Source organism: Lycorma delicatula, chromosome 12 (assembly GCF_047948215.1).
Source record: "Lycorma delicatula isolate Av1 chromosome 12, ASM4794821v1, whole genome shotgun sequence".
Taxonomy (NCBI): domain Eukaryota; kingdom Metazoa; phylum Arthropoda; class Insecta; order Hemiptera; family Fulgoridae; genus Lycorma; species Lycorma delicatula.
Window position 1 is genome coordinate 1,668,192 of NC_134466.1, and position 21,958 is coordinate 1,690,149.

Genomic DNA, 21,958 nt, shown 5'->3' on the forward strand with positions numbered 1-21,958 from the left:
ACTCAGAAAATTTACTAATTTCAACTTTTTCTGGCTGAAAATTTTTAAATATTTTTAAATAATCGTCTTTCTGTAAAATTATTTAAAAAAAAATCTTCTATTTTTTATTTTTTTCTAAACTGTAGTTTCAATGACATTGCAGCACTGTCATCTGTCTCATACTACAACGAAGTGGGAAATTGATTAATCACAAATTTAAATTTTCTATATACTTTAATTACCAGAATAGAATTAATTATTAAAATTTACATAGGTAGTTTTAATCTATTTCATTTAGATATACTGTTTATTTGTAATATGAATTAAAATACATTTATGAAACATTTTTATATTTTTGATTTAGTCAATTTAACATTTATCAAATAAATTATTAGAGCATAAAAATTGCTGCTATATAATATTTAAATTATTTATCTACATAATAATAATAATGTCCCGCAAAAATACTTTAGAATTTTTTTACTGTTAGGTTGGTCTTTATTTCTGACATGCTATAACAAGATAGAACCAAATTAAAGTCAACTTTATTATTATAAGCTACGATATATATATATATATATATATACACACACACACACACAAAACCGCTTTTAAAGTAAATTATGAAAGTAGATCATTAAAATTAATTTTTTTAAAAACTAAGCCAAAAACAGTGATATTTTGATACTTGTATTAGTAAAAATAAGATTAATAAACGGAAGAAGCTGCTGTAACCAGAATGGTAGAAGTTAGACTGAAGATGGTACAAAAAGGAATGTTGTTGCTGAAGGGTAGATGTTACAGGAAGGACAAAAAAGAAATAAGACTACAGAAAATATTAAAAATGAATTAAGAAGAGTAACACACAAAGCAAAGGAGAAATGGCTTACAGATGAATAGTTAGATATAAAAGATTTAAAAATATATATACAGTATGAACCGATTTAAAATGTGATGTGTGAAAAATGTAATATATGTTATGTAACACGGTATAAGTGGAAGAGGAATATAGCTACAGAAGAAATGGTATTGTCATTCATACAAAGAGGAAAATGCACTTTATAACTGAACAAATATATGAAGGAATTACGCCAATCTAACAGAAAACCACATGATTTGCCGAAAAAAGATAGGATTCAAATAGAAGAGAAAGGGGCAAGAGAGGCAATCCTAAAATCCAAAGCTATTTAAGCAATAAAATATATGAAGAATGGAAATCTGTGGGAACAGATGAGTTGCTAAAAGAAGAAATTACATATCTTAAAGAAAAAAGATTGTGGAACTCTGTAATACAATCAACAATGGTGGAATGTGGTCAGAAGGCTGTCAAAACATCTATGATTCCAATCCTCCAAACACATAGAACAACAGCAAAGTGAAAGATTACAAGATTTCATTTAACTAAGATGTTAAATGTATATGGAATATTGACTAAAAACATAGAGTAAATGGTTATAGAAGAACAATCAAGATGAGGAAGGGGAATGGGGTTAAGGGGTTAATGCAGTTAGGTTAATAAGAATTGTCAATAAGAGACGTATAGAAAGAAATAACGGAATAAATGCATTCTTTATAGATATGAAAAAGCATTCAACTGGGCCAAATGGGATAAAACGAAAAATCAGAGTGAAGAGGTAGGAGATATATTACAGAATTATACCTGAATCAGAAAAGAGTTGTGAAAATAAAGGATGCTCAAACAGAGTACATTAACTTAGTTAGATGAATGAAGTAAGTATGCTACCTGACATAACTTCTTTGTATATGTTGAAGATATGATCAAAATATTTAAGATGATGATGAAAAAAATCATAAAAGAAATGAGAATAAAGCGTACATACTTTACAGATTATATTGTATTTTTATGTTTTTTTTTAGATGAGCAGATGATTTCAAAATTAGAAGATAGGAAAAACTAGAGTATGGGTTGAATGGATGGAAGATCAGGCTGGTGATGACAAAGAATACAGTTATTTATTGGTCCTGCTAGACATCAGGAATGCCTTTGGTAGTGTTCCATGGCCAATGATTATAGACTCACTGCGTGCTCATGTATATATAAGTGGATATTTGCTGAGCCTCATTAATTTACATGAGACGAAGGTGTCAACGCAAACTGAAGATGGAATATTCTCCTTTGACATGTTTGGTGGGGTTCTGCAGGGGTCGATCTTGGGCCTGCTCTTGTGGAACCTTGCCTTTGACGAGTTGTTACGCCTCAATTTTTATGGGGATGTTAAGCTAGTCGCCTATTAAGGCTGCAGGCATTTGAAATGTGGACGATATTTACATGGATAAAATGAAAATGAAGAGAAACAATGCAGACAATGAGAATAGACGCTTAATCATAACAATTCAGAAGAGAAAATCTAACTGGAGGTAGAATATAGCATGGAAGAAGGATTTTTAATTAAAACGGTGATACAAGGAGCAATAAAAGATGTAAAAAAAGAGCCCAAAAGACAGTAAAGGTTACAGAAAATCTAAAAATAAACGGACACAGTGGGAGGGACCTGCCTCAGGACAGATAACTAACTACATTTTGATGATTTTATAACTTTTTATTTTTTTGGACATTTAAAAAAAAGATCTCTTGTGCCTGTGAGATTTCCAAGAGAAATAATAGGTATAGGAAAAGATACAAAATTCATGAGTTCATATTATGACAAATGATAGCCATCATGAGACCTAGCCAGGCATTAGTAACCATAACGATGACTATGTAGAAATTATTATATAATGAAAGGGTAATGAAAAATGAAAATATGTTTGAAAAATAAAATAAGAATAGAAAAAATTATCCACTTGCAATTACCAAAACTGACTGAATTTAATACACATGCGTGCATACACACACACACACACACACACACACACACACACACACACATACACACACACTACTGCTATTTTAAATGATGTTTTCAAATTGCAGTAACACATGGATACAGAAATTCTACTGTACAAGGTCAAGTTACTGATCATATAGTATAAGAACAACAATATTTTGAAATTTCTTTACAATTGGCAAAATTTAAAATCTTAAAAACTAAGATACAAATACATCAATGGAATGTACATACAATTATAGTCTGGCACCACAAAATTATAATTATTATTAAAAATACATGTACAGAATTAATAATTACAATTACATTTTGTCTGTATTACACAGTATTTAAAAAAAAAATTCATACAAACTGAAGAGAGCAATTTAACAAAATCAAATTTGAAAAGATATTCTTGTGAACATATATGTTTACAGTCTAATCCTATTTAACCCACCGGGTTGGTCTAGTGGTTAACGTGTCTTCCCAAATCAGCTGATTTGGAAGTCGAGAGTTACAGCGTTCAAGTCCTAGTAAAGCCAGTTATTTTTACACGGATTTGAATACTAGATCGTGGATACCGGTGTTCTTTGGTGGTTGGGTTTCAATTAACCACACATCTCAAGAATGGTCGAACTGAGAATGTACAAGACTACACTTCATTTACACTCATTCATCCTCTGAAGAATTATCTAAATGGTAGTTACCAGAGGCTAAACAGGAAAAAGAAAGAAAAGTCTAATCCTATTTAAAAAGTAGTGACTCAACAGAATAAAATAAAAGGGAAGGAAAACAGACAAGCACTTTACACAGAAATAGAAAAAATTATAAAAATATATGTACATATTATACACTTATATTATAACAACTGACAGAAATAGAAGACTACTTGATTAAATATGCAAAAGAAAAAAATAAGTCATCTATGTTATGATAACAATAAAATTTAAATGTTCTATTGTTGTAGGGACTTTTACAGAAGCTCCAAAAACAGTTGTCTATTCATAAAATAACTAGAAAAAAATTACAAAGTTACAAATGAACTTTATTGACATCAACACATAGTGGAATTTAGATCACTTAGTCTGCAGTCATCTGATATTGTCAAAAGTACTTAATATCTATGTTAACATATTTTTTCATGACAAATATCCTTGGAGAAATATATTTTTTATATATTTCCTGTTTTAAAAGTTACTGATGAATGAATGTGAAAGTTACTAAGCCTACTTTTCTGCTAACTGTGCATATCACGGTAATAAATCAGGTTGTGAATGAAAACAGACAGGTTTTCACAGTTTCAATGAGAGGATAAAATCAAACTTGATCTTATTCTCTCACTTTCTCACTGACATACTATTATTTCTCTCTGAAGGATAAAGAAAAACTACCTTCATATACAGAATAATAATGATGCCCACCCACTCTCAACTTCCATTAAAACTGATGTAATCACATTGCTATTAGGCGATACATTTATTTGTAATTAACTGAAATTAAAACTTTAATATTATTGTTCATTATCTCGATGAGTTTGATATCATAAGCAATTTTTATTCATTCACATAGAATATAATGTAACCCATTAATAAATTTATTATACTCCAGAAATTAATACAGAATATTTTCTTTATTATTATCATTAAATGTTGGCAATAAGGCTATTATGAATCTGTTACCAGCATAATAGCACTACTGGAAAAGATTTATCATGTTAAAAAAAAAAAAAAAAAAAAAAGAGTCCAAAAGACAGTAAATTGAAAGTTTGAATTTTGTAAACATTGACCAAACAGAATAGTTGGATGAAGTACGAACAGAGCAAATTGTATATGAGCGGATGTTTCAATGGTATTAATGTTTTCGTACTGAAGGTGTTCAAAAACTTTTTATATATAATATTGTGTCCACACATTAACATTTAAACTTACAAATGTCCACAGATATATATCCAAAAAAGAAATTTGTTTTCGCTTCTTGAAGAGCTTTATGTTTTCAAGTCAGGATGTAGACAACAACATAGTACAAAGAAAATTTGCAAAAAAGGACCAGATGGTCCATCAGAAGTGATAGTTTGCAAACATTTATATTGTGATTTTCAACACATCAAAACAAACTTTTGATGACTAGTCTGTTAATAGGCAATCACATAGTGAAACTAAAAGCATCAGCAACATACTAAATGAAATAGATGATTGTTTTTTTAAAACTTTTGCATAATCCAGATAGCTTCAGCTGAATTCAAAATAGTTCTAATCACTGATGTGTCTACAATCAAAAACAACTGATTATAGTGTTATATCTAAAATAGTAGCCAAAACTAAAGCAAATTTGGAATCTCTGTGTAGTAAATGCTTAGTAACTGCCTTTGCAAGTGAACAAAACATCTCTGAAAAACTGAACTGCTGAAACTGAAAGTCTAATTATAAAGTGAATCGTGGATCTGAAATTTCAATCGATGAAAAATTAAAAATATCACTTATGAGAATAAAAGTTGAAGTGTATTTTCAACTATTAGGACTTGCTCCACAATAAATTATGTGATAAGATTCGCTGACAGTTTACTTAGTATGGTCACACAAATGACCTATTTTTCACATGATAGCATTTTAAATCCGACCAAAGTAAAGAAAAAATTAAAATCCCTCAGCAATACAAAACCTGAGTGATTAATACAATCTTGACAAAGAACAGGTAATTGAAAAAATGGAAACTTTCATTAATGTTTACAAAATAACTTACACTGGAATTAATGCATAAGAGATACACAGTATATAAGTAAAAAATAAAAAAAAAACTCTGATAAGGACAAGATAAATCTGAAAAACCTTGTGAATATGAGGAAAAAATCTGAGGACAGGCACCGACACTATGAGAAAAGTAAAATAACTGACTATCGGGTGAAAAGAAGCTTTACCAGATCAAATATATACTCAACATGTGAGGATTCTCTCACCTCCCATTAATGAATAGGATACTGTTATCTACATACATGTTAAATAAATGTTTATTTGTATTTATTTTTTTATTTCGCCTAATATATTTATAAGGAACTTCACAGAATATTTTTCAAAATGTAATAAATGTTTATAATCATCTCGGTGAATAAACCAATGTGCTTTATAATTTTGTACGTTCACATAAACAGCCACGATGACAGTACAAATATTTCCTTCTAGTTTCCAGCTTGGTCTAAAGGAGCATTAAAATCATCTAATATTTAATAAAACTAAAAGAAGCATTTATATTTAACATTTTTAGTAAATACAAAGAAGAAAAGGTGTTTTTATAAGATCTCTACAAAAAAGAAACAATTAAATCTGACATGAAATATTGAAGATACAAGATTAGCAGGTTGATTACATATTCAGGTGATGTATTAAAGGCTTAGAAATAATATTTTGAATTACAGGTTGCACAGTCTGAAATGTAATTGGGCCAGGAGTATCTGATTGGGAATGGTAATGAGGAGTACATGAAAGAAGAAATTATACACACAGAGGTGAGAGAAGCAGCTGAGAGAATAAAATCAGTAATCACTTGGGTGAGACAGTATTGCACCTGAAGTAATAAAATATGATGGCAAGGAATCGGTTCAATTGATCTGGTATATTTGTAAATATCCTTGGTACCATAAAAAAAATACTGTAAGAGTAGAAGAAGATCGTAGTTATACCAATGTAGGAAAAAGTATAGCAAGTTGTAACAACTGCAGAGCCACCTGTCTGTCAGCAGTGATTCTGAAAGTGTACATTGGTATCTTTGAGAAAAAGTTATGACTAGTGGTGGAGCAGTTGAAAAATCAGGTTTCTGTGCCAGTAGACACACACACAAGACTTATAAACTATGAATAGAAATATTTGAATTAAGAACAGGAATTAACTATAAAGTATAAAAGGGATTATACCTTGTTTTTTTTTTTTAACTGAGAGCTGTGTTTAATGCTGTATCTAAGAGAGAAATTTGGAAATCATAGCATTGCTGTGGTGTAAAAGAGAAAATTATACTAAGTATACATACAGATTGTTACGGGTATGTCAGAATAGACCTGAAAAATAAAATAAACTAATACTATGAGAACCATGTTTACTCACACTACTTATGAATTCCCATTATTTATAAATTTAACAGTGTCAATGGGAATCAAAAGGGATATCATCAGGTACTGTAACCTTAGACCTACAATCCCTTATATACATAATTAATACTATGTGTTTTAACATAAGTATAATCAGTTTTAACATAACTGTAAAAAAATGAATGTTTTACTTTCTTATAATAATACTAAATACTGAAGAAGAAGTAGCTCACTCAATACTCTGTTTCTTTGCTAATAAGTAATACATTAGCGATAAATATATCTTTATGCTGTTTGGTGTGTGTGTGTGTGTGTGTGTGTATGTGTGCACATACAAATAATTGTGTTTTAACGACATATTCTCTTTTTAATAACTAAAAAAAATTTCATTATATATATATAATACAAATAATTAAACAAGTAACAGATAAGAATTCAGATTCACAACAGCAAAATTTCACAAAAGCAAATTTTAAATGAAGTTTAAAATGAATAAAAAATTATTATGTGAAAATTATAATTTTAATACTTCTGAAATTTTAAGGCATTTTCATAAAGAAATATGAACAACAGCCCATAATTAGAAACAAGAAAAATAAAAGTAGCTAAATATGTATATTGCATCTTTGTATGAAAAGTTCAGCAGTCGCTCAATTTTGTCACTAGATTTCAGTAAATAAAAGGTGAAAACAAAATACTATAATTAGGATTTAAGAAAAACCTAACAAATTATTATTCAATTAACTAAAAGAATACTAAATTCTTTTATATAAATACAATACAAAGAATGCTGAAAATACCAAAGCAGAAAGAAAAATGGTTTGCTTGCAAAATTTTATCTTAAATATTTTTCAACATCATTATATCTTGCAGTGAATCATTATTAAAGAAGAACACATGAAAATCTTTTAAAGATTTTATTACACAACTATTAAAACTTAAACCTCTTCTATTAGCGGTTTGCAGAACAGAGAATCCTTTATATAACTAATACTGCGATACATAACATTTCTCACCATCTACTAACATACAAAATGAATAATTATTCTAACATAATACACATAGATGTCTTATTTGCACAAGGAGACAAAGAACTAAATCTCATAAAATAGCTACACAAGAAGCTTTATTAAGTCTTTATTCATAAATATTATTCATGAATAATATTTATGAATAAAGACTGTGATAGATAAAATATCTTAATTTTATTTAAAACAGTTTATCTATCTCTCCAAATAAAATCTTCTTTCTACATAGGTAATCTTACTACAGCATAACAAATAACATATCTTCATCACTAAAGCTAATAACCTCGTAAAAAAGTATTACTTTAGAAATATCATAAATAAAACAAACCATATAAATTAATTTGTTTATGCAGTTACAATAAATATGGTATTAATAGAATCACCTGTTATACTATATAAAAAAAATAAATCAAAAATTTTTAAAGAAATGAATAATTAAAAATGTAATTTAATGAACAAAACCCATGAGTATTAGCAAATGATGTAGGATAACATTGATGGGCATACCAACACTAATATTGATATTAATGTAAAAAATTATACTTAATAAATAACATATAGCTAGAAAATCACTTTTATGCTTTGTATGCATGTATAACAGAAAACCTTGATAAATAGAAACTTAAAAACTTTACACGGAAAACTTATTCATTTCTAAATGAATGGTTCAGTTAATAATACTACATTACTTCTAAACACTGTTTTATCATAACTCTAATAATCGATTACACCTCCAACATTTTAAAACCTTGAAATTCAGCATTCTAACAGCAATTAATCAGATCTTACAGTAAAAATGTTGATAACTGAAAACCATTTGGCACAAGAACAGAAAGATATTGACATTTTGATGAAATCTTCCACAAAACAAGTGAAGAAAGAAAATTAGGTGGGTGAAACACTCTAGAGATAAAGAGACCCTTGACTAGAGACAAAGAGAAAAAAATATTGCTACAATTCCTTGGACGAGATGTTTAGCCTCTGAAAAAATTTATACTTTAACCACGAAGTAAATTTCTTGTACACTCCCTCAATCATACTGGCAGTATAATCTTGCTTTTATTCCAAAAGTCAGTAGCAGATTATTCTATGAGGCATCAGTCTGATCATTTGTATAACAAAAGACAAGTGTTAATGGTTTTATTCTTTTATTACATACTGAAGTAAACAAAGATTTCTCCTTGCCTCGTTTATAGTACCCTCAACGTGATCACAAAAAATCATATTTCAAACAAGATTCCAAGACCTCTCAGTCTCTCATGTAATTCTCTCTCCTTATTGTATAAATAACGACTTGAAAATTGTATAAGTTAAGTCGGTCTTCTTAGCAAAGGATATAATTATTTTAATAAAATTTTATGACAAATTATTTTCTACTCAACGAAACAAATAGTCAGTTTTTTCCAAAGCAGGATGACCAAAATAAAATTTTTTAGACTGTCTATATCCCTGAATAAGTCCTGACATCTTTAAAAACGTTTTTGAAGTTACATCACTAAAACTAACCATAACATAAACTGCCACTCAAGCAGCAATCAATCCACTTTACATATGCCTTATTAAATCCAAAAACCAGACAAATTATTAAGTAACAGATGGAGAGTCATCTTATTAAATTCCTCCTGAAAGTCAAAAAATACATTCACCTGAAATTGTTCTTCAATCGCAGAATCTAAATGTGGCCAAATTAGAAGTTGAGCAACCTTCTTAGTAAAATTGTATAATACAAATGCGATATTGAATAAATAAAATGTTTTCAAACACTATTCACTACAATATCTTAGGAATTGTACTCAGAACAGATATCAGAAAATGATTCTCGTTGATTTCTGTTAATTTAATGAATAGCAGAAATCACATCCTAGGGTGAAACATGAAAATATATATAAAATGTATATAAAAACACAAGTACGCAAACGTGATGAGAAAATTATTGAACATGTGTATAATGTATATAAATGTTTTGAACTATCAAAGCAGAGTAAATGGTTAATTCATCAAATATATAAACAATTTTTCTGGTCTATCATCTTTAGAAAAAATTAATTATTAAAAACACATCACACTCTTTATAAAACCTTACATATCAATTAGAGATGGGATAAAATAAAAACTCTATGCAATGATTCTAAATGAAATTGTTGCATAGAGATAGCTGTTTAATTATTAAACAATTTTAAAACAAGAACAAAGCTAGCTAAGCTTTCTTTTAACAGATAATTTTATTAATACTTAAACGAATTTAATTTCATTGCTGCACTACTGTTTTGTAATCTGTTACTTTTAACAAAAATAATATTTCCAAATGCTGTAACAAGAATAATTTTTTATTTAAGTTACTCTAATGGCAGGTAAATAATTTATATATATATATAATTTAATATATATATATATATATATATATATATATATATATATAAAACCAATAAAAAATAAACTATATATTATATATTAAATTACAACATACTGGCATGAATTTATTTGGGGACATGCATCTACAACACAGGTAAATTCTCAGTGCAGTTAAAACATTACCATTCCAGTAGAAACTGCAACCTGTTTTGAAATGTGGGAGGGGGGGTTTCCTGGAACCATTTTATTCTGAAAAACCTGTCATTCTATAAATATTACAATAAAATGCTTATGTTTACTTCATACTATCTGTAATAATAAATATCAAACTAAAAAAACTGTACAGTTATTTCAAATAATCAAAACAGAATTAATATCACAAACAACTTTTATAAAGAAGATATATATATATATATATATATATATATATATATATAAACAGATTAAGCACCTTAACAACTTATTCTTAAGAAAAAAAGAGGCTACCATTTTCCTAATAGAAAGAATATACATGACCTGAACAATATTTTTCAAGACTAAGGCAATTAAACCAATGATGCAACCCTGACAACATTGTAACTTGTTGAGAGAAGCCTTGTAAACAACACTCATTCAATCTGGGTTAGTGGTTAGGGTTGTATTGTTGTATATCTGTTTTTAAGGTATTTCTGTACCTATTGTTTTTATCATTTAGATAAACAACATGTGAAGTTAAAATTTTGTTTTTTGCTTGGAAGGTGATACAGAAACGTTTGAAATTATAAAATCAAGTACATAGTAATAAAGATATATGTCATTAGTACATGTTTGAGTGGTTTGTTTGTTTCCATAATGGTCAGATGTCCATAAAAAATTATGAGAAAGGGAAGAGGCCGGTAGCAATGAGAATAAAAAACCTTGCATGAATTACTAAATGCGGTCTACCAAGATGTCATGAAATGTTTATTGGACCATATTCACCCCAGCAGATACATTTTCATTGTTCTTGCTTCATGACAATGCACCAGCTCACAGTCATCATTGAATGGCAGTTTTCGGCCAAACAATAGTGCTGGTTGATAATCCTGCAGCACCCTACATACTCATCAGATATAACCCCTGCAAATTACTTTCTATTTCCTAGTCACAAAAAAAGTGTTACAAGCATTCTAAAGACGATTCCAAAAGAAGGGTTTCTCTAGGGCTGTTGATGACCTTAATAATCGACCTAAATGTTACTTCATTTGAAGGGAGACTATGAAGAAGCTTAAATATGAATAATTTTTTTTCTCTTTTTATAGTCTCAGTCCTAACATTTTGTACAGATTACGTATCGATATTCTAAAAAAAATGATATAAACGACTATAAAAATATATGATTAAAAAATAGTTTTAAACATTTTATCCAAATAATCTCATTAAAACAGGTTACATAATGTAAACACATTCAGCATAAATTCTAAAAATAAATACAGAAAATATACTAATTATAACAATGCGATAAGTATGGTGACAAATACTTGGACAGCAAGTAGATCTCAAAATCAAATTTATGATTATTTATATTTATCTCTTTAGTGGAGCAGTAGCATATATGCCTTTCATCAATAAGGTTTTAGATTTGAACACAATCACAATCAGGCTTGGAAATTCTTAACATCATAAAATTCATTTCTCATCCATCATAAAAAAGGTTTAACAAAAGTCACCTGGCAGTTACCTCATGAATAAACGTAAATAAATGATAAACAATAGATAAACGATATTAAATAAATGTAAAATACATAAATAAACTAACATACTTATAAAATTTGTAATTCTATCCAACAAGATCTGTTTAAAGAGTATCCGACCCATATTATTTTTCTCAAAAATATTTGAATGCAAACAACAAAAAGCTTGGTAGGGAGCAACTAGTAACTAGTAGTAACACTTTTTTTTAACTTCAAAGAGCATGTCAGTAGACGTCCAAAAATCCCTGTGTGGTTGTATAACAGTTACTTGTATTTTAACATAATAGCAGAACATATCAAACAACAATACTGCATCCAGTTCTACTAAAAGCTTGGTGATATACCCAAAGAGCAAACAATTCTTAAAATTAAACAGATTTTCAGGAATGAAGCTACAGGGATTACACAAACTGAACAGCGGCATGACATTTTGTGATTTCTGGTTGTTCTCCAAAGAAAGATGCCACTGAAAGAAAACTGTTAAAAATGTTTCCAGGAATGGAAGAAGGACCACTAGTTTAAGTTTGTAGTTCCAAAGGGGGTACTTCAAAGGAGAATATGATTGACTGATGCTAGATAAGCTATATTTTTTCATGGCCTATTCCTTTGACCAGGGCTCATGTAATCTGTAATTTCTATAATCGTGTAATACATCCTCCATTAGAATAATATATTTGATTGTGTACTAAATTCTGTAATGGTAAATTATCTGAAGCAATAAAAACCTTTACTTAAAATAATAAACATACCGTATCCAATATAGTAAACAATTAAAAAAAAAAAAAGAAGTAATTAGCAAAAATAAAAAATTAATTTACTCGGAAAAATTTTAAGTTTTAAATTTTAAGTTTTTTTTACTTAAGTTGATAATACTGTTAAAATGATTAGAATATGATTTCATTTTTGTTTCACTGCTCTCTTTGCAATATAAAGTGTATTCTTCTTCTAATTTTGGCTTTTGTTATGTAGATATTTATTTATTTTATAATTTAATACATATTTTATAATTAATTGTTTGTGAAAACAAATACAACATGAAAAAAAAAATTAGTCTATACTGCATATTTGATGAGCAATCCATTTACCTACTATACTTTGGAGATTCATAAAATTAATATTTTTATACATTCCAAAGGAAATGTTTTCAATTACATATATATACTTAAAACATATGAACTGATAAATATCATTTTATTCCTATTTTAAAAATAACAATATATTATGATAGGAAAAAAATGGTAACAATAAATAAATAAATACGATGATCAATATTCAAAATAATAAACGGATGACTGATAAATAACAACTGACTAACTTAATGTTGATAAGTTATTAATATTAGCAGCACTATTAGTCGGCATATTCACATTATCATTAGCAGTTCCTCCTTCAGTGGATGGTAATAATTTTTCCCATGCTTCAAGGCACTGTAAAAAATAAATAAATAAAACATTTGTTATTAAAATTATTCAAAATACAAAAATTTAAGAAAATTAATCAGTATAGATGATGACGATGATAATAATAATAAAATACTAAAATAATAATATAACAAGGAAAAACAAGTAAAATTAAAAAATTTAATATTTTACCTCTTGGTAATATTTTACATGATGATCTGCCATTTTTAACAGTATTTTCTTCAAATCTTCTTTTTTCTCGTAACGCCATCTTTGTAAATCTGATCGTAAATTCTCATTGGCTATTTCCATTTTATCTTGATTAAGCTGCAATCAATTTAAAAAAAAAATTATAAACTCAATGTTCACATTACAAAAAATTAAAGTAAAGATAATCTTAGAGTGAAAAATTAAAGTCAGTAAGAAAATTTTATCTGACTAATCATAAATGTATTATGTGTATGAACAATCAAAATAAACATTAATCATGTGATATAATCATATCGACAATTAAAGTAAATACAACAGTGTACTGAGCATGAAATGTTTTCTCATATGTATAGAGGGCTCTGTCCACAATCAGATGCAGAAGTTACTTGTTCACAGACTATATTGTCTTTATGGAGCACACTTTCTAGACCTATTGGTAGCAACAACTTTCTTTACACATTAATGAACACTCTACACTAATGAACTAACAGCCAATATGTATGTTAAGTGCCATAACTTTAGGTATCATGATGCAAGTCACTTGCAAAAATGACATAATTACAAGCATCCCGTGCCAGGGTTACTAAAAAAAAAAAGTGTGGAATAAACATTTCCCAACTGCCTTCTTCATTGAAAAAAAATATAATTTTTTTTTTATTAGTATTTAAAGATTCATCAACAGTCACATTTTATTTCTAAAAAAAAAAATCAATTAACTTAATTTTAAATAAATTGTTGGGAAGATCTTTTAAATAGTTCAGTAATTTATTAAAAATGACAGCAGAAGAATAAAGAAGCAATATAATTCTTATATTGTGTTGAATTAGACAAAAACACAAAGCTGTGGTCTGCTTTGATAGAGATTGGGGAATTGTTATTTTTTAAGAGTAATCACTATTTTTTTCCCCAAAGACAACATTTTCATAAATATAAACACAAGGATAAGTTAACAGTTTTTATTTAATAAATATCGGCCAACATGATTCATATTTATCCAATCTGAAAGACCATCTTGAAAATATCACTTCCCTGTGTTAACAGTAACGCAAAACTTGCATTACAAACCTTTGTAGGGTAGGATAAATATATTCAGGGCATGAAGACATATGAGAAAAATGCTATCTAAAAACTGAAAGGCATAAAGAATATACTGAAGGACCCAGTATGCTATTTCCAGATTTTACAAATTACGAAATAAAATATTTTAACTTAAAATTCATAGATTTTGAAATTTGTGAGATTAATTTGGTCAATCCTGTTAAGCCTGCTACTAATTTTGTTACACAGCATTCATGGTATGAACACTCAGGAATAGAGTACAAAATTATATAAAACTTTTTAAATTGTTTAACTTGGAACGTATAATTGTACATCATTGTACAGGAAACATGCAAGAATAGTCCTAAATAACAATTCAGAAAATTTTGTCATTGAAATCGTCTGAATCATATTTGAAAATGATATATATATATATATCATTTTCAAATATATATATATATATATTTATGTGTGTGTGTTTGTGTGTGTATGTGTGAGGGATAGATAGATAATAGTTTGAGATGCTACAGTAATAATATAAGAAAATCTGAAAAATTACCTCAGCCTGTTTGACGAGTTTGGGAATAGTTGTGGCCAATTTTTCAAGTTTATCTTCGCGAACTTCAGCTGGAGTTTTCCAAATGCCAAATCCACTTACACCAGTTGAATTATGTTCACCTCCCATTAACTGAAAATTATTTACAAATTAAAAAAAGTTTGCAACTGTTGAAGAATATGAAATGATTTTTTTCAATTCTGTACGATATGGTCTTTTCAACTGAGATTGTCTTTTCCCAACACGATGGCAGGACTATCTATAAAGTATATCAATATTTTCAGTTATATTAAACGCATAAGTTCAAATTTTGCATTCAGTAATTAGGAGGTATTTTATTACAAATGGAGAGTTATTTTGTTTTAAAATTACGGGAAAAAGGATCTGCATTAAATTCTGCATTAAAAATGAAATAAAATTCAGTGAAAGGGATTTATGAATGGTATGATTTCAAGAAGGCTATGAAAATGTTGAAGACATTTTTTTATGTTTTATGTTATTGTACATTTTTTTTTTACAATAAGAGATTAATAATTATTAATAAATTAAAAAAAAGGTGATGAAGTCTGATTCAAACCGATGTGACTTCCCTTGTAAGATCCAAATGTTTAATTAATTAAAATTTCATTTGGCTATAACTGGAACAAATGAAAATAAGTACCACTTATGATATATCATTGAAAAGCTCTCAATGAGGGCTTATTACTGCAGTTAAGAAAAAGCCAAAATCCAAATTTTATATGGATTTTGGGGTTTTTTTGGACACTTTTGGTTCAGTAGATTGCATTCAAAAGGGGAGGTGCACAATTAGATGTTACAACAGTCCTAAATCCAAAATTTCAACATTGTATGTATGACTAATCGTTTTTGAATTATGCAACATACATACGTACAGACATCATGCCGAAACTAGTGAAAACGGATTCAGGGATGACCAAAATGGATATTTCCGTTAAAATCTGAAAAGTGAAATTTTTCACAATTACAATACTTCCTTTACTTTGTACAAGGAAGTAAAAAGGGTTGAACATCCTATCACATCAACAACCAACAGAAATATTACTGAAATAAAGGACAGTGATCAATAATAGTCAAATTATTATTAAAGAATTTGCTGAAGTTGTTCATGTGAAACATGTTTAACTAACATTTTGAGTAGGTAACGAGTAGCAGTAAGGTGTTCCAAAACTATTGAATTTCCAACAATAGCAACATCACCAAACAAGCGTTAGTCTACATCACTGATGACTCAGAACTATTCAAACGTCAATAACAGGTGACGAAACATGAGTGTACAGTTATGATATTAAAACACAGATCAATCATCATCCCAATGGAAGCTTTCTGAAGAACCAAGACTGATAAAAGCACACAGAGATTCAATCCAATGTTAAGGACCTCCTTACTGGTTTTTTTATTTTTATTATTATAATAGTGTTGCCCATTATAAATTTTTGCCACAAGGTTGTAGAATAAGCAGCATTACTTAGTAGGTGTATTTAGTTTATAAGAGGTAATCTGAAGTAAACAACCAAAAATATGGACAAACAATTCTTGGATTTTTTAACAAACAATTATTGCATCACGATAATGTTCCAGTTTAACTATTAATCTGCAATTATATAGCCAAAAATAACACCATACTGATGCAGTGGACTCTGTAATCTCCAGAAAGTATAATGATTTCCAACAATAGATGTAAAGTAATAAAATCGCTAAGTGAATTTAATGCTAAACCAAAGAATGCTTTCCACAAATATATTGTGCATTGGAAGAAATGCTGGGATAAGTATATTCACATCTCTGTAGGACTACTTTGAAGGAAGCAATAAGAGTATAAAAGAATAAGTAAATTCTTTTCTTCTTTTTAAGTAAAAATTAAAATTCTCATAAAGTTAAGATGAGAGTTTCAGATTTTGCAAAAAAAATTATATAGAAATTAAAAAAAATTAATTTAGGATCAGGCTTTGGGTGTATCCATAGTTATCCAATGATGATGACACAATTAATCAATGTCTCTCTCTCTCGATCAAGAAGTGGATGATCAAGATTGTTTGATGTTCAATTTTCGGAATAGAAACAGTTATAATTGTTCAACATGGATGTCATTGTGTTTCTAATAATATAAATTTATTTAAATAACGAAAGAGAATATAAGATTAAAGCAAAAATAAAATAAAGTTAATAATAGTTTTACATAATAATAATTAAAATAGCTAATTAGTTCTGATAACAAAGACTAATTCATTATGCTTGGCAATATCAATTAGCCAAAGGAAGTAAGTAGTAGTATATCAATCATCTTTAATATAAATTATCTACTTTTATAATTCAGAACACATAATTATAGCACATATGATCTAAAAGAAATATAAACAATTTAAAACCAAAATTAAAATAATTTATTAAAAGATCACTACAGAAATACTTCATTTATTTTTGACAAAATCATTCATTTATTTACACAATAGAATAATTGTTTACAATGTGGTAGGATAACAAGTTAAAAAGAAACCTGCTAGCATTTTTTTATGCCATGTTAAATAAAACAGCTTCCTGCAGATCATTTGTCTCAAGATACATTCCACAAACATAGAAAAGCACACACACCTTCAAGAGCTCCACTCCCCTAGACCTGAATAATATGAGTACTTACTTACACACACATAATATATTTTTAAATATTGCAATATCAAAACATCTATTCTAACATAAAATAATAAATTTGGATATAATGTAATATTTTTAAATACGGCATGAAGTATCTGACCCAAGAAACAAAACTTACTCTATCCCAATGCATTAGTGATTACAGCCTTCTGTAAAAAATTGAATTCCTGTACCATACTATCTATATTTTAATGCACCTTCAAATATCAAACTAGGTTTTCCCAATTTTTTCCATTCAAGTACTCTAATTCCAAGTCACTTCCTAATCCCCCATTACTGAACTGTAATTTTTGTAATTCCCCTAAAATTGGGCACCTGCCCACAAAGTGGTAAATATATTCTTTTCAACTAATATTATATAGGGAGTAATTAAAATGTCCCTCATTTCTACCCGGTTTATAATTAAGTGGCAGCAAAGATCCCTTTATCTTGAAAATAATATTTGTAAATAATCTTCTACTGCTATTATTTACACATCCTTTTACACTTTTATCTAAACTCAGTGAAGAATACAAAGAATAAAATTGTGTCCACCATTTATTGTGAATTCCTGCCAAATTTTACATATCAATTTATCTTGACTACTTTTTCCATGTACCCTTCAGTGTAACAGGTAATGTGGTACTGATGTCCACAACTTACCAAACAATTATATAAGGGAATCTCTCTACTCATCGCTCTTGGGATTTGTTTATTGTCCCGTTCCAATCACCCACTAAACTTAATTACTCATGTGCTTCTGAATTCTAAAAAAAAAATCCTACTACCACACAGAATTACAATTTACTTCCCATTTTCTCTCTAAAATCTCACTTAAATACACTTTCGTTTATCTCTATAAATTTCTAATAAAATTCTAACGTTAAATTTTTATTATATAAATTCACCATAAGCTTCCTTATAACCTATTAATTGCCCCCTTTATTGCCTTACCAAATTGGAACTCCATAACCACAAACTTCAAATTCATAATTTCTGAAAAAAAATTTGTTTTAGGGTTACAACTTTAAAGTTCAGAAATTATTACACACACTCCATCCAGTGAATAATTCCAAAATATTTCCTTCAGTTGTGGACATGCCAGTGAGATAAACAATGATGAATAATTCTCATACAAGGTATTGTTCAGTGATACTTCACGTGTTCATTTTCACCAACAAATACCAAAATAACAGCTAATAAATGACTGACTACATTCCTTTATTCAGCATGTACATGACAGCTACAAGGCGATTTGTATCTTCAAACATGATAATTAATAGGTCAAGTTTTCTTTTTGGAACCTATTTTAATGTCACTTAGCCATCTAGATCTTGGAATTATATGTAATAGCTTAAATTATAGGTAAAACTGTCATACTTCAAGAAAATTATAACTATCTACGTAATTTTAGATGTCATTTCCACAATGCTTGATAAGATAGGATAGGTAGAAAGCATGATCATGGGTCCACACATCTTTAGAGATCTATCTCTGAGGATGCAACAAACAGTAAAAAGTGTGAACACTTTTTAGAAAAACAATACTAAAAAACTGAAAGCAGGAATTACAGAGATTAGTGAAACAATCACACCTGATCCATTACGTCTTTGGTTATAACTATTGTTTACATGTAATCAGGGCAACAAACGGAAACCACATTGAACTGCAATAAACATGTAAAAAAATGCTTTCATTTATCATATACTTGAAATATTAAGAACAGATATTTATAAAAATAAACAGATCTGAAACTAATATTAGCTTTTATTTTTTTGGCTAATGATTTAAATTAAAACAGAAACTATAAAACAAAAATATTTATAAAGTTAAGTACTTACTGCATCCTTTTCTCCTCTTTTCTTAGATATTTCATCAACAGTAATCTCATATTCAACGTGTATTGAATCACGTCTAGCTAATGCCTCTTTGATTGCATCAATATACATCAGGTACTCTTTAATTGCCTAAAATTACATTTAATTTACCTTAATAGTAAAACAATGGAAAAATGTTTTTAATCAAAATTATATTATTTAAGAATAATTATTACATTAAATGTCAACAGAATTCTAACTATCAGGATTGCAATTATAAATGATCAATACTTCTGTTGGGCTTGGCTATCATTAACTGATGTCTCCAAGAAAGAAGAGAATACTTAGGTGTGATAAATTTAAAACAAGTAACAATTAAAAAATATTCAGGGTTAATAACAATAAAACTTTCATGTTTCTCCAACATCACAAATTAAACACTACTTTATTGTGTCACTTGTTTTCTCAGTCCTATGCCATAGGATTCTCCACTTGTGTCTAAAACACAATGATAATATTTTTAATCTGATTTTCAGTGACAAATTTCCATTTACAAATTTTTTAGTTTATGAAATAAATGATAATTTATTGTGGTTCCGCTTGGCATTACATAAATGATTAAAAAAGAACCGTTCTGGCTCCAATAGTTGTTTACAATCACTTTCCATGTGGTCAGATGTTTGCTTGATTTATATTGGTTTTGAAGAAATTTCTGGATAGTGTCACTCCTTCAACTGGTGTTTACTCTAAATAGTTCTTTATAAATACATTTTATCACTCGCAACAGTATGATGAAATTGATCACTTATTTGTTCACTAATTTCTAAGCTGTTCTTGTTCATTCTTTTTTCTCTTCTACATTCAGTAATACAGAAATCAATCCCACACAAACCTTTGTTGTACTCAAAATGCTCACTGATAAAACGCTGTGAGAGAGACATTGAAATTTACCGAAATGAGCCCTTGTGTGTGTGTAATCATCATTGTGTGCATTAAATCACCTACCATTAAAATTTCATTGTTTTTTGCTTTAGTTTGATATGTTTTTGCTCGTGACAATCGGTCAGAGATGAAAATAACTTACAACAAACCAAACCGAATTTAAAAAGTACAGCATTTTCAGTCGCTCCTACAGTTATATTCAGTGACTGATACTGTTATTCTCACTCTGACATCAGTTGATTTCATTGCAGATAGTTTTTCTTTTCAATTAGGCAGACATTTTCAGAATGTGTTTAAGAAGACGAAGTTCATTTAGTATATTGTTTTGTTAAGTGTTAACATATTTCATAGTTCAAGAGTATAAAGATAAGGTCCTTTATTACATATACGTACAATTTGAAAATTGTTAACAAAGAAGGTGATTTTCAAGTGGGGAGTAGTTGACAAATATTAAGGGTGTAACTATGGAAGGCTATTCATAGTATATATGAGTAAAGCTTCATTCTGATTGACAAATGTATAACAATATGATATCAGAGCAGCTCAATTTATATAATACACAAATATTATGTGTCACAAAATAAGTAAATATATATATAAAATAATTAAATTTACATATATAGATAAATTCTCATAGAAAATAGTTCACTATACTTATAAAAAACTGTCAGCAATATCAACTGATGTCAGGGTGAGAGCACCAGTAACATATAATGAAGGTAGCTGACTAATGAGTAAAAAATTCTGAATATAAATTTTAAAAACATAACACTTATGAAATTTTATTCCATTAGTTGATTAGAATATTTATAGTTTTAAACAATCTTTCCTTAGTGCTTAATCACAAGAGAGGATCATCCAAAACAAACAATTTGCACAGTGAATATTTGATTTTATTTCATTAAACACAATGGACTTTTCTCATATTTCAATCATTCATAATCTCTTCACTTAATACTGTCAGTGTTAGCTAATATTAAAATAAATACACAGCAAAACTTTTCAGCAGAAGATCAGATCACACTTTGAATTTTATTTTGGCAGGATTTTCTATCTGTTAATAATGTATTTATAGTAATGAAACGTCTCATGCGATGTAATAAATCAGAAAATTAATTGATTTCACACGATTGGTAACATATCATCAATACAATTACTATCTATGAACATTTTTTACTTTAAATCAAATTTACATATGCAAACAAAACCTCATATAAGATAGTTTACAAAATTTTTTAATCACATTTTAAATACATGTCTGTCTAATTTCACCAAGACTATTAAAAAACAACTAGCATTAATAACATCAGATGGTCGTTTTACCTGAAGACAATTTTGTTAATAATTAGTTGCCTCAAAGAAGGTAAGGACA

At 28.3% G+C, this 21,958-nt stretch overlaps 2 protein-coding genes across 3 annotated transcripts in view; one reads left to right on the forward strand and one right to left on the reverse strand.

Moving 5' to 3' along the window:
• LOC142332962 (uncharacterized) overlaps positions 1-21,958 on the forward strand; it is a 386,939-nt gene that overhangs the window by 126,925 nt on the left and 238,056 nt on the right. The gene's annotated exons all lie outside the window — the stretch shown is intronic.
• LOC142332985 (sorting nexin-30-like) overlaps positions 13,221-21,958 on the reverse strand; it is a 46,227-nt gene continuing 37,489 nt past the window's right edge. The window contains exons 7-10 of one of the 2 annotated variants that reach the window (XM_075379746.1): positions 19,669-19,794; positions 15,182-15,310; positions 13,567-13,701; positions 13,221-13,401 (exon numbers count right to left, since the gene is read on the reverse strand). In XM_075379746.1, coding sequence (XP_075235861.1) covers positions 13,285-13,401; positions 13,567-13,701; positions 15,182-15,310; positions 19,669-19,794 — 507 coding nt within the window. In that variant the 3' untranslated portion in view covers positions 13,221-13,284. The remainder of the gene's footprint in view (positions 13,402-13,566; positions 13,702-15,181; positions 15,311-19,668; positions 19,795-21,958) is intronic. The other variant, XM_075379747.1, reaches the window with a different exon arrangement.